Here is a 13157-nt window from a genome sequence, read left to right as displayed (position 1 = left end):
TCCACGTTTCACTTCCATACATGGCTACACTCCATACAAGTACTTTCAGTTTTCTTTTATTAGGTGGAATAAAAATGTCTGGAAAAACTAAGCACCTTTACTTATAGAATGACCCTCGTATTTTACCACCAGGATAATGAATATCTGAGGATGCTCGCGCCTGATGAGCGCATATATCAAACAAAAAGCAACCTGTGGCGATTCATATGAACATTAATTACGACGGTTGCAGCTTCCCCTCCAGACGATGCCTGCTTTTGCTAAAGTTGTCCCCCCTACCCATTCGCCATCCCCTCCCCCTTTTCCCACCACCACATGTCCAACTAGCAGAGATCCTGGATTCGCTTTTGACTGGGATGTTTGTGACCAGGAAGGAGCCGTAAAATAAAAGAGATCGTGTTGAGAGTGGAAGCAGCAGTTTATTGGGTCAGAGCGCGTTACGGGCTATGTACACAGGCAGATGATAGAAGGTGGATGTGAGTGCTGGGCGTTACTCGGGCACGCTGTGCACGGAGTAGTTGATCTCTTGGCCGTCGACCACGGTGCGGACGGAGGCAGTGCCCTCCGGGTTCTCCTTGGGGCCGGCCAGTGGCTCCACCTCATCCCTGCGAACATACCACACACACACACATTACCACCGCTCACTTCCCAGTCACACAAACACTTTCTCTGCCTGTGAAATATACAAGATGGGTCGTAAGTCAGTTGTCACTACTACTTCGTGGTTAGGTTGAGGTCATGTTATTTTTAGTATATGAGAACCAACGAATAGAAAGTCAACTGTGGAACAGCGCATATTTGTTTTGCATACATGTTGTAAACATCACCATAATTACAGTGACGTTTGTGATATTTTGTGGAACGCTTCGCAAACACCAGGTCTACAGACAGAACCTACTCTAATCACTGGAGACAACAGAGTGCCATTCCACTCTCCAGTCGACTCTTCCACGACAGCAGGGTAACCGCGCTTGGCGTTGTCGTTGTGTCGGTGGTAGCCTGGCCAGACTGACACGTGATCGTACCCCTCCTGCAAGCAGAAGCTTCCCAACGGTCTTTGGGTGACACAGCAGATGCGATATGTGCCCCGATTTCGTCTCTGGATGATGTTTGGTCGGTCACCGTTGTTCGCACAGTGCGTCGTCCTCGATGTGCGTCTGTGCTAAGCGGACGCCAGAACCTGGCCTAGAGTGTGGGAATGTTTCACAGACCACTGCTGAAAGCAGCGACTCATCTCCGATACACTGTGCCCAGCATGTGCAGCAATCCGTCGATACTTCCATGCAGCTTCCCGCAGGGCTATAATGCTACCCCGTTCAAAGGGCTGAAGCTGTTCAAAAAGATTTCGGGCTTGCAGCCGGTCGTCGTAAACTTCATTGCGCGATATTTCGGCTGGACAACTGCCAGCCATCTTCAGGTGAGCCGAACGAGGACTGACGAAGACGTTCTCCGCTACGTTTTATATAGTGCGCTGATAGTACTGCCGCGCATGCGTTGCAGTCGCGGAGACAGACGGGCCACACCGCCCAGCGACAGAGCCCTCGCTGGTGGAACTGCAAGACTCAGTTGGAGTCGGTATTGTCGCTGGCCGCAGCTATCGAAGTCTGGCGTCTTCGTCTCGAGCAAATTTCGGAGATGACGGCATTCCGTACGTTATTCAATCGGTAACTACTGTCATGGTCCATTAGATTTCCCGCAATGCATATTTCAACGGATTCTTTGATAATGGAGTCCGAAAAACTTGTTGCTGTGGCCAAAATCGAAGTTTTGTCGTACTCCATTGAATATCCATTACAAATACAATAGCCCGCAACTGCAGACTTACTGGGTTGGAGTAGGCGAGTGCAACGTTGATGTTCTGTACAACGCTCTTCCACTGTACGCGTTGTCTGTCCTAAGTAGGCCATACCACATTGACACGGTATTTTGTGAATTCCCGCGTTCCGCAGTAACAAATCATGCTTCACGGATCCCAGCAAGTCCGAAATCTTAGAAGGCGGACGAAAAACCACTTTCATATGAAAACTATTAAGAATTCTCGCTATCTCGGCGGAGATATTCCAACGAAGGGGTAGAAAAGCTAGGGACTTGCCTGGCGCGTTCTCCTCTTTATCCAGTTCCCGGTTCCTGGCTCTAGCTGAGAAGGCCCTATTAATTTGCCGGGTCGAGTATCCATTATCTCTGAACACCGTCCTTAAATGTGCAAGTCCCTTAGGCAAGTTCCACTGCATCCGACACCGTATATGCCCTGGGCCTTTTAAGGTAGAGCCAGGAACGCACAGAGAGGCCTCCAGAGCAATAACTGATCGGCGATGATCGTGACAAATGAATCAATAACATCACAACCCCTCAGTACGCACCTTAGTGCCACTGAAAGCAGTTTCTGATTGTGTTGCATTCTTTTCGCTAATGTGTTTTTTTTTACTACAGTCTATTGTCGCAATAATACAACTACAGGCTGTAATAAAAAGTATCAGAAGGACAATTAATTTAAAGGGAGTTGGACAGTAGATGATAACGGAAAGGAGAGGGATGGGAGTGGGTGATAGGAGTGTGGGAGAGGGTTGGGGCAGAGGATTGGGGGGAGGAGAGAGACTCACTTGAGGATCTTGAAGCCGCCCTCGTCGCTGACGTACTCGACGTTACGGCGGAGGTAGCCGTCGCTGTAGGAGAAGGAGCCGCGCGTGCTGAGGCCGTCGCGCACCTCGGAGCGGTGCTGCGACTGGTCGGCGATGCCGTCGTCGATGTGCGTCTCGTACGAGTACTTGGCGTTGCGCGCCTGCTCCAGCGCCTCGCGCTCCAGCTGCTCCGCGATCAGCGTGCGCTCCTCCTTGGGGGGCGCCGCCGCCGCCACCGCCGCCACTGCCACCAGGACCACCTGCCGTGCCAACCGCAACCACACGTCACCACACCACACTAAGGCTACCTCACCTGCGGATGGCCGGACAGGAGCATGGACACAGCTTCTCCAAAATGTAAGTCTTACAGTACCGGGTGGTCAAAAAGTCAGTATAAATTTGAAAACTTAATAATGAAGATAGAGAGGTAAAAACTGACACACATGCTTGGAATGACATGGGGTTTTATTAGAACAGAAAAAAGTTCACAAAATGTTCGACAGATGGCTCAAAAATGGCTCTGAGCACTATGGGACTTAACTGCTGAGGTTAACCTAAGGGCATCACACACACATCCATGCCCGAGGCAGGATTCGAACCTGGAGCCGCAGCAGTAGTGCGGTTCCAGACTGTAGCGCCTAGAACCGCTCGGTCACCCCGGCCGGCCACACATTTCTGTACTCAATGCTACTACCAACAGTGGAGGTGGTGTTAAGGTGTGGGGGTGTTTTCGTGGATAGGGTGTGGTCCCCTCACTGCGCTCAAGAAAATGCTAAGTTTTGAAGGATATCGACCTATTTTACAGCGTTGTTCACCGCTTACAGTAGAATAAAACTCCTAAGATAATGGTTGTTTTTACCACCGTGACAATGCACTCTGTCACAAAGCAGCATCTGTGAGGCAATGATCTGTGGACAACAACATTCCTGAAATGGAACGACCTGTCCAGAGTCCCGACCTGACCCCTAGGGAACATCCTTGGGGTGGGTTCGAACGTCGACCTCACTCCAGACCCCAGCATCCAACATAACTACCTCGCACGGTTTCTACTCTTGGCGAAGAATTGGTAGTTAATTCTCCAGACATTCAGACATCTCACTGAAAGTGTTCTCAGCAGAGTTCATGTTGTCATAAAAGCGAACGGCTGACGCATCCTGATAAATGCCCACTAATAGGTGTTCGGATATATTTGGTCAGCTAGTGTGCGTCTTATGCAGACCCGCCAGGGTAGCCGAGAGCGCTAAGGCGCCGCTTCCTGGACTTGGGTAGGCGTGCCGGCCCCGGATCGAATCCGCCCGCCGGATTAACGAGGAGGGCCGGTGTGCCGGCCAGCCTGGATGTGGTTTTTAGGCGGTTTTCCACATACTTCTAGGTGAATATCGGGGTGGTCCCCACATTCCGCCTCAGTTACACGACTCGCAGACATCTGAACGCGTTCGCACTTTTCCATGAATTACATTAGATGCTAATTCCGTCCCGGAGGGGTATGGGGTGGCAGGAGGAAGGGCATCCGACCACCCCTTTCCACTAACGTTGCCAAATCCGTTCTTAACAATGCCGACCCTGCGTCAGCGCGGGACATGGCACCACTGAAAGAAACAAAGTGTGTGCCTTACGCACTGCTCCACCTCACTAGATTGCTGTCCCTATAAGAAAGTTTTGTTGCGCAGAGGAAGTTCTCCAGCGAACTGGCTGCATTGTCACAATGCTAACTACAATCACTGTACAGCGTGAGTCGCTTTAGGCGTTAACGGTCCCTCCTGCGTTCAATAGTATTGTAAAAGCGTCAATGTAATGTCTGTCCGAGGGCGCGTATTGACGTATTGCCAATATTAGAAATATAGACCACCACTATTAATGGCCCCACAGATATTCTGAATATTGTCAGTATACTGAGCGTGAGTTCAAATGTTGACGATTTGAAAATATTCACCTTTCACTTATTGACAGAGTTTCATGAATCTGCCACACCGGATTAATGTGCACTGTTTGTGGTTTCAGTTCGTCTCTGTGCATATCATAGAGCAGATTCAATTTTCTGAAGTAATCTTTTAACACAAAATGTTTTAATGGGCCAATGCAGGGGTAGTCATTCAATGTAGCACTTGGGACTGTCAGTGGAGGATTCATTATGGCATTGCTTTCTTTATTAATCTGAAAATATAACATTTTCTTATTGAATTACACTGCAGTGTTGAAAACTGTTTCAGCTTCCAAAATTACGACAGTAGAGGGTGTTTAAAAAAAGTTGAATATTCCTACAGGAGGCAGTACTGATAAAAACTAAAAGAAAAGTTCCTACAGTTATATGTCCGGAAACGAATACCGGTTCTTATACGGAGCGTTTTACTTGTGACGAGCATGTGTAGTATTCGTTGGTGTAGGCTGGATTCATAAGAGATGGCATAGTAAATTACCACATACGCACTTATGGGTAGAGGCAAACCCTGGAGCAATCATGGAGGTGAGACACCATGATTGTTTCATTATCAGTGTATGGACGAGAATTGTCGGTGAGACTCATAGGATCATACACTTTATCAAACAGATTAGCAGGTGCTGTGTACCACCGATTTCTGCGCGATGTATTCCAGGAAATGGCTCAAAATGATTCAAATGGCTCTAGGCACTATGGGACTTAACATCTGAGGTCATCAGTCCGCTAGACTTAGAACTACTTAAACCTAACTAACCTAAGGACATCGCACACATCCATGCCCGAGGCAGGATTCGAACCTGTGACCGTGGCAGCAGCGCGGTTCCGGACTGAAGCCTCTAGAACGGCAGAGAATGGCCGTCATGAGGTTGACAATTTTTCCTATGTGACCATGTAAATCGAACACAAGATGTTTATTGGAAATTCGTCGTAAGGTCTTATGGGACCAAACTGCTACGGTCATCGGTCCCTAAGCTTACGCACTACTTAATCTAACTTAAACTAACTTACACTAAGGACAACACACACACCCATGCCCGAGGGAGAACTCGAGCCTCCGACAGGGCGAGGCGCGCGGACCGTGGCAAGGCGCACTAGACCGCTAGGCAATCCCGCGCGGCCACAAGATGTTTATCTTTGCCTTTATACATATAAAATTTTTTTCTTAAAATAATTGTAATTAGTTTATTTGAAAATTAGTGTTAACGAATATTGAAGGTGTGCAGTCCACTTAACACTCCTTTAACTTCGTGGGCGAGGTTTCCGGCAACTGGTAACAGGGTGACATACAGGAGACGGATGTGTTTAGGTCAGCTCGTATCCTGGTGTCACTGGTTGCAACGAGACGACCCATACGTCATTGACTTCGGGTCTCCATTTCATAGCAATGGAACAGTGGGCGATAGAGCATCGCCAATTCTCATAACATACCATTGTCCTAAATACTGAGCCTGTCGTTGCAGCTAGGCTTACAGCTTTCTGAACAACAGGAACGTTCTTAAGAAGGAGCCACCACGATCTTATTAAAAACGCGTGGACATTTGAAAACAAGCCATTCAGACAGAGACAATTATCAGCAGTCGGAAACAATCCATGTGTCAACATGCACACTGTTTACGGATGATGCGGCAGTCAGGGGGGAAAATGTTGCGTTTGGAATGAAATTCCCAACTGTCTAAATTGCTGGTGGATCATCAGATCAAAGATATGCACATACAACAACGAGAACACTTTGCTGTGCGTATGCAACTGGTCTTTCAAAATGGCTCAAATGGCTCTGAGCACTATGGGACTTAAAATCTGTGGTCATCAGTCCCCTAGAACTTAGAACTACTTAAACCTAACTAACCTAAGGACATCACACACATCCATGCCCGGGGCGAGGCGGTCGCGCGGTTCCACACTGTAGCGCCTAGAACCGCTCGGCCACAACGGCCGGCAACTGGTCTTTGAAGGCGACCTAAGTGCAATACTATTTATGAACGATGAAGCACAATTTTCACTTAAATGATCAATTAACAAACAGAACTGTCGTGTTTGGACCCTTAAATAGCTTTGCATATTTCATGAAACCCTTGTTCACCATTCACGTGTGAGTGAGTGATACGCCGTAGCTGCTGTTAGCATTATCTCGACTTTTTTCTGTTTTTTTAGGAGGACAGCGTATCAGTGACAGTGAAATCCAAAAGATTCGTAAGCGTTCTGCCAGAACTGAGGAGACGACGGATGAACACGATGAGTGTTTATTTCCAACCAGACTTGTTGGCTTGTGATTTTGTTGTGGAGGTATTTGAAAGAGCGTTTTCGTGTTAACAAATCCCAAATGTTAATGGCGTTGAAAGCTGCCATTAAAGAAGAAGTGGTTTTGACTGGTCTAAGGAATAATTTCTGGCAGAGGATTAACCCTGTATTCAATAGAATGGCGTCTATTAAGTTGAAATAACTTTTCGTAAGTGACCATGTAAGTGGAATAAAAGATGTTAATATTTGATTTTGTACAAACGAATGTTCTTTTTCTTAAGATCAACAGACTAGGTTTACTTGAAAATTGTTCTCAGTGACCACCCTGCAGTACGAAAAGGGCTACAATCTTTTATGTGTTTGATCTTCTTAACTCTTACACAACCCGAGATATGGAAGAATTTTTTTTATTTTTTTGAAATGGAACGATATACTTTTACAGAATTGCGCAAGAAAAAGTCACCATTTTGTTTTTCAGTAAGCACTTAACTGTAAAGACAAACTCCAAAGAATATATACTACCATGGAAAACAGTCTGTGGATAATTGTTCTAACTCAGCACATGCTCAATATCTCCACCATTTTGATTCCTAACTTCCGTCACACGAACACTGCTGTTAGCAATAATCCTACGGCCCATGTCTTCCGTGATTTCACAGCAAGCTTGAAGAATAAGGCATCTGAGCTCCATTAACTCATGAGAACGTTTCGAGAAATTATTTCCTGTAGGTAACCAGAAAGAAAGAAGTCACACGGATTGAGAGTTGGTCTATTGGGGAGGAAATTTGCCCGTCATTGAAATGACCTGGAAATCTGAGTAAAATAACTGCATGTCGAAACACTCGTGTAAGAAATCCAACACATTGTTTACAGTGGAGTTGCTCCCACTTGCCTGAACCACTGCGTGCTGAAGGGCAACGCAGTAGCAGGAAGCCGTAAAACGGAGTTATTCTGGGGATTGCACAAATGGTTCAAATGGCTCTGAGCACTATGGGACTTAACAGCTGAGGTCATCAGTCCCCTAAAACTTAGAACTACTTAAACCTAACTGACCTAAGGACATCACACACATCCATGCCCGAGGCAGGATTCGAACCTGCGACCGTAGCGGTCGTGCGGTTCCAGACTGAAGCGCCTAGAACCGCTCGGCCACTCCGGCCGGCTATTGCGCAAATAATGCGCACTGTTCATTGTTTCTTCACAGAAAATAGGTCCAGTAAGTTCGTGACCGGATTTTGCGGACCACACCATAATCATCAGAGCATGACGCTGCCGTTCACCCGCAGATTTGCACTAGCCCAAAGACGTACGTTTTGTTTGTTAACCACACCGTCCGAATGAAAGTGCGCCTCGTCTGAAAACCAAACGTTTTTAAGGGTTTGTTTCCTATCCTCCGCCCAGTGGGCAAGCAGTAGACTCTGCAGTTTGTGTTCTGCAGTAAGCTTCAGAGCAGAGATCATCTTGTACGGGGACATCCGGAGGTCACTTTTAAGAATTCGTTGAACGGAGCGTCTGGGTGTGCCCGGTTGCACTGAGGCCTTTCTGCACAATTTTCCGAGGTTTTTCTGTAGTGCAAATCGTATCGCATCAATATTCTCCGAAGAATAAACAGGCATCGACGGATGTCGCTTCGCTTCCAGTACTGATTGCGAACGGTTCTCTTGCGAGGGACCCGCCGCGTCGTTTTGCGAAAAAGTAACACAGTTGTCGATCGTTGCTTCGTTGCAAGTCGTCAGTTTTCCGCCATGTTGTAAACACTTGTCTCCTAACGACTGTATCGTGAATTACACGTCATTTGGTAACTTATTTGTTTCTCCGAGTTCTCCTGCTACTGTTTTTGAGATACTCGACAGGATATCTAGTGCGACTCATAAATTATGTTCGAAACAAATGATCACACGGTTACTGCACAACCCTGTATAACGACATTGTGTAGCTCTTGAAACGCTTCTATAGGGTTATACGGCTTGTTAGTGTTGGATTTGAAATTTTTGGCGAGTGGGAGAGATGTGCTAAAACTTATAGGCTAGGAGGCCGGATTTGGCTATTGCGGTGCAAACAGCGTCAAGTGGGACTCACATGCCACTCTTCATCGTTCTATGCAGCAGAAAGGGAAGACTACATTACTACGATGAAACGTATATCCTCTTGACGGTTCTTTATATTAAATAGGTACAGGGTAATCTACGATTTTGTGTGGATGAAACTATATGCTAACTTCTAGCGTATCATAAAGGGCGTGGGAAAACTATTTCAAAGCTGTGTACACAGTCATGTTTAAGTAAACAGCTTTTGTGAAAATGTGTATACAGAATAAATCTTGATGCCACGTAAAGTCTGGCGTGAAAGCTCCACTCGCCTTTGAAATTGAGCACATTTATCGTAGTTTAAACGCCAACATTTACAAGCGTTACATCATAACACGGGGCTTCTGAAGAGCTTTCCAGTGCTGTTAAAACGTCTGTCGTTCTATTTAAAAAAAAAATTTCTTCAATGTCTCGCTTGATACAAGTATTAAGAGGATAAAAAAAAAGAACAGAATAAAATTAAGTGCGCCTTGGATGCTAACCTTTCCAGAAAACCTCTTTTTGATATCTTAAGCCATCTTAGGAGATGTTTCATCTTACGAGGATTGTTCGTCTTTCTCTGTTAGGACTCCTTGACTCTGACTGAATGCTAGAGCTTCATTCTCCTTCCTTCCTAGCTTTCAAAAGCTGGTAAATTCTTAGTATCGCTGACCTGCTGACCGTAGAGGGAAAGTCTTATTGGTATCTCACCAAATCGACAACTTACAGCTTTAGTACACGCTAGCAGTGAGGGTTAGTAATCCATAAATTTCCAGATAGGCGAGAAGTCGTGACATGGGAGATTGCCCTCCGTATGACAGTCACTGTGTGGACCTCTGTGGAGAGCCCAGGGAACGCTGCCCGGTAACTTACGAAGCAACGTCAGCGCCTGCCATCTCGTAACAAGATTCCTGGAGCTCTTCACAACAACGTCCATACGAAGGACATCAAAACAGCGCTGCAGCAACGAAAACATTTCCACTATGCGGCGAAAACAGTCTGCCGGAATCATCCTGTGGAGATACCCTCTTATGTCATCATTGTCTTCAAAAATATATAATTAGCCGTCAGCGTTAATGTTGCGTCTGTAGCTATTAATATCGTCAAGGAGAACAAGGAAAACAGAACCTCCCATTTCACGCATTCTAAGCTTTGTGATGGATAACATTTTGTCTGGTCGTTGCAAGATTTGTGATGGACAACATTTCAATCTAAGTCGTTATTACGAATATAAATATTTTGACCTGCTTTAGAGGCTATTGGCGGACGTACTGAAACGTTGAGGTATAATCTATCTACTTTACTCGGAGTAAAGTTTCAAGCGTGTCATTTAAAACGTCCGGGCTATTAGGCCGTGGCGATATATGAAATTTTCTCCTAACGTCTCCTCTCCGGCTGCGGGAGACATATTCAGATGTAAAAGGCCGAACACTGTATGTAAAGAGTGTATTTACGTCTCAAAAATGTGCCTTAAATTTTAACACCTAAGTTTTCATTAGAGACGAAACATAGGTCGGATGGGACAAAGACAAGAACGAGCTAGGACGACTAGACGTTGGTCCCGACGTTAGTCCACACAACTGCGAGTCTATTGTTTTATGTGCCACATCAATCAGTCTAGGCCGGATGAATGTGATCAGTGCTTGTATTCTAGGAGAGTTACTGAAATGAAAGGTAGGATGACGATGAACTCCCGAATCTTGCACACAAGCTACACCTCTCAAAAAACACAAGGGAAACAGGCGCTGCGAAAAGTTTAGAGATTTAACGTAGAACGTTAGCACACAATCTGGTAATAAACTTTACACCATCACCTACCTTTCCTTAGAGAACTGCTGGGGCGGAAGTTTGATCCATTCTACGATTCGAACAAGTTTTCTCTTGGTCTAGCGCCACAACTTTAGAATGTTTTAGCGGCTTCGGTTATGACGCTCAGCAATGTGGATGTAACGACGAGGTCTTTTTTTACGTACGATGCTATAAAAAACATTGTAGCTTTCTACAGCACCCACATTTGCCCAGTCACGAACACATGATGTGAGTGAAGAACATAACGATGATTGGGAAACAAGAAGTAACGAGGAAATCTACGAAAATATACAGAAAATATCGGAAGTAATAGCAAATTGAAGATTAACCTTCTTTGCACAGCTCTATAGAATGAATGAGAACAGACTAACGAAACAAGTGTTCCTATGTTTCTGGAGAAAGAAATCGACAACAGCATAATTACAGAAATCAGAACAAGCAAGAAACAACATCAGAGAATCGGGAATAACATAAAGAAGACTTCTAAGAATCAAATATTAAATTTAGAAGGCTTTCAAGACAGAAGAAACGAGACATCGGGAGCAACATGGACATAAGAAAAGCCAGCACGAAAGGAGATTAAAACATACTGGAAAAATAGGAAGCGACAAAGTAAGAAGAGGAACTGAAGGAGTGATCTCAGTTCGTCAATACGATTTTTTAAAAGAATTTTATTCTTTCATAAATCTATCTACGAACAGGGATTACAGGAAATTTATTAGGAAGTAGCTCCGTTGCGTCAGTCTCTTATCATTGTCCTGCACACCTATAATCTCGAAGTGTGTGTAGAATACATAAAGCAATGCCATTCAGGAGACGAGGTAACTAAATTTGTTGTATGTGAAGAATTTCATTTTGTGTACATCAGCTGCAATTATTTATGATTACGCCGTGTGGCTAGGGCCTCCCGTCAGGTACACCGTTCGCCTGGTGCAAGTCTTTCGATTTGACGCCACTTCGGCGACTTGCGTGTCGATGAGGATGAAGTGATGATGATAAGGACAACACAACACCCAGTCCCTGAGCGGAGAAAATCTCCGACCCAGCCGGGAATCGAACCCGGGCCGTTACGTACGGCATTCCGTCGTGCTGACCGCTCAGCTACCAGGGGCGGACATTATTTACGATAATTATAAATAATTTCAAAAAGTGCAGCTGAAGCACATACATTGAAGTTCCTCAAATATCTTACAGCTGTCAACGTTCTCGTGCAGAAAACATTAAATTTAAAGCGTAATTAATGCAAGAGAAAAAAAATTGTATATACAGGGTGTCCCAGGAGGAACTGTCAATGTTCAGGGATGTGACAGAAACTATCATTCGAAGCAAAAAGTCTAATAAACATGTGCTCTAAAGTGCATACCTTAACAGCTACGAGCCCTTGTTCAACTTCTAAACTGTGAAACAAATCTCTTCTACTACAAGCTCTTTGTTTTCCATATTTTGCTAGATAGTAGTATGGACCAAACAAAACGATAAGTCTAGTAAACAAGGGCTCTAAAGTGTGTGTCTCGATGAACAGACATTGTTGACGATGGACGAGTGTCAAACAGCATTTCGAAATAAATTCGCTAAATACAGATAACTTGGCTTCAATTGTGATAGGTATAGATATACTACATATTGGTGATGTATTGAACATTTGCCAGTATAAGAAAATGACTGACAGGAAAAATGGAACACCAGGAAAGAGATGCGGATAATGGGAACGAGAACTAGTCAGAAGAGAGAGTATCTTTTAGAGGGAGGATAAGGTACGAAAGCACTGGAAACTGGGACGAGATTAAGCTGGGAAACGTGTTGGAAGCGCAGGTAGCGAACGGGTGGTACTCACGAGTGTGATGAGCTGCATGTCTGCCTCGGATGTCGCGTCTCTGGCTGTGTGGCCTTCGGGCGCTGCCTTAAGTAGCCCCGGGCTGTTTGCCGCATCCCCTGTGACGACTCGCTTTCTCTCGCAGCTCTTCCTGTCTCCCCACCACCGACCTCCTGCTGACCTTCAATCTGTGTCCCATTATCAATCACCTTTTAACTAATTTACGTATCTTACGGCAGTAAACTAGAGATAGAATCTCGTCGTAGAAGCAACGGCAAGCCTCCGAATGACGGTAGGTGCTCCAGACGTCACATTCACTGTCGGAAAGGTACAAGTACGCTTCGGTCAACCTGCGGAAGGTTTATGAGCGACAACGAGGTAGGAGAATGTTGCGTGAACTGAAATTTACAGACACTGATGGATACAAAGTCACGGGCTTCAGATCTGTAGTTTGAAAGTGCTCGCATGCGTCTTCGTTCTCACCATATCGCATCCCGCCAAGAACAGCGACACGACGCAAAAAAGCAATACTTGAGAAAAATCGACTTAAAGAATTCTATAAAACTTTAGGATAAGCGTTCATTAAATTTCAAGTAAGTAATTTTGCCAGTAAATTCCATTTTAGTCTATGCAACAGTAACATGGTCATGAGGTTCTGTTTTCGGTGAATGTGA

General features: G+C 45.3%; 1 protein-coding gene across 1 annotated transcript; it reads right to left on the bottom strand.

The window, feature by feature from the left end:
- Positions 1-490: 490 nt before the first annotated feature.
- On the bottom strand, positions 491-12976 carry LOC126235008 (uncharacterized). Its single transcript, XM_049943744.1, has 3 exons — positions 12967-12976; positions 2601-2862; positions 491-605 (listed from the first exon to the last, which is right to left on the bottom strand). The coding sequence occupies exons 1-3, from the start codon at positions 12974-12976 to the stop codon at positions 491-493; spliced, it is 387 nt and encodes a 128-aa protein (XP_049799701.1).
- Between the last annotated feature and the right edge of the window lie 181 nt (positions 12977-13157).

Source organism: Schistocerca nitens, chromosome 2 (assembly GCF_023898315.1).
Source record: "Schistocerca nitens isolate TAMUIC-IGC-003100 chromosome 2, iqSchNite1.1, whole genome shotgun sequence".
NCBI lineage: Eukaryota > Metazoa > Arthropoda > Insecta > Orthoptera > Acrididae > Schistocerca > Schistocerca nitens.
This window is presented reverse-complemented; position numbering and strand designations above follow the sequence as displayed.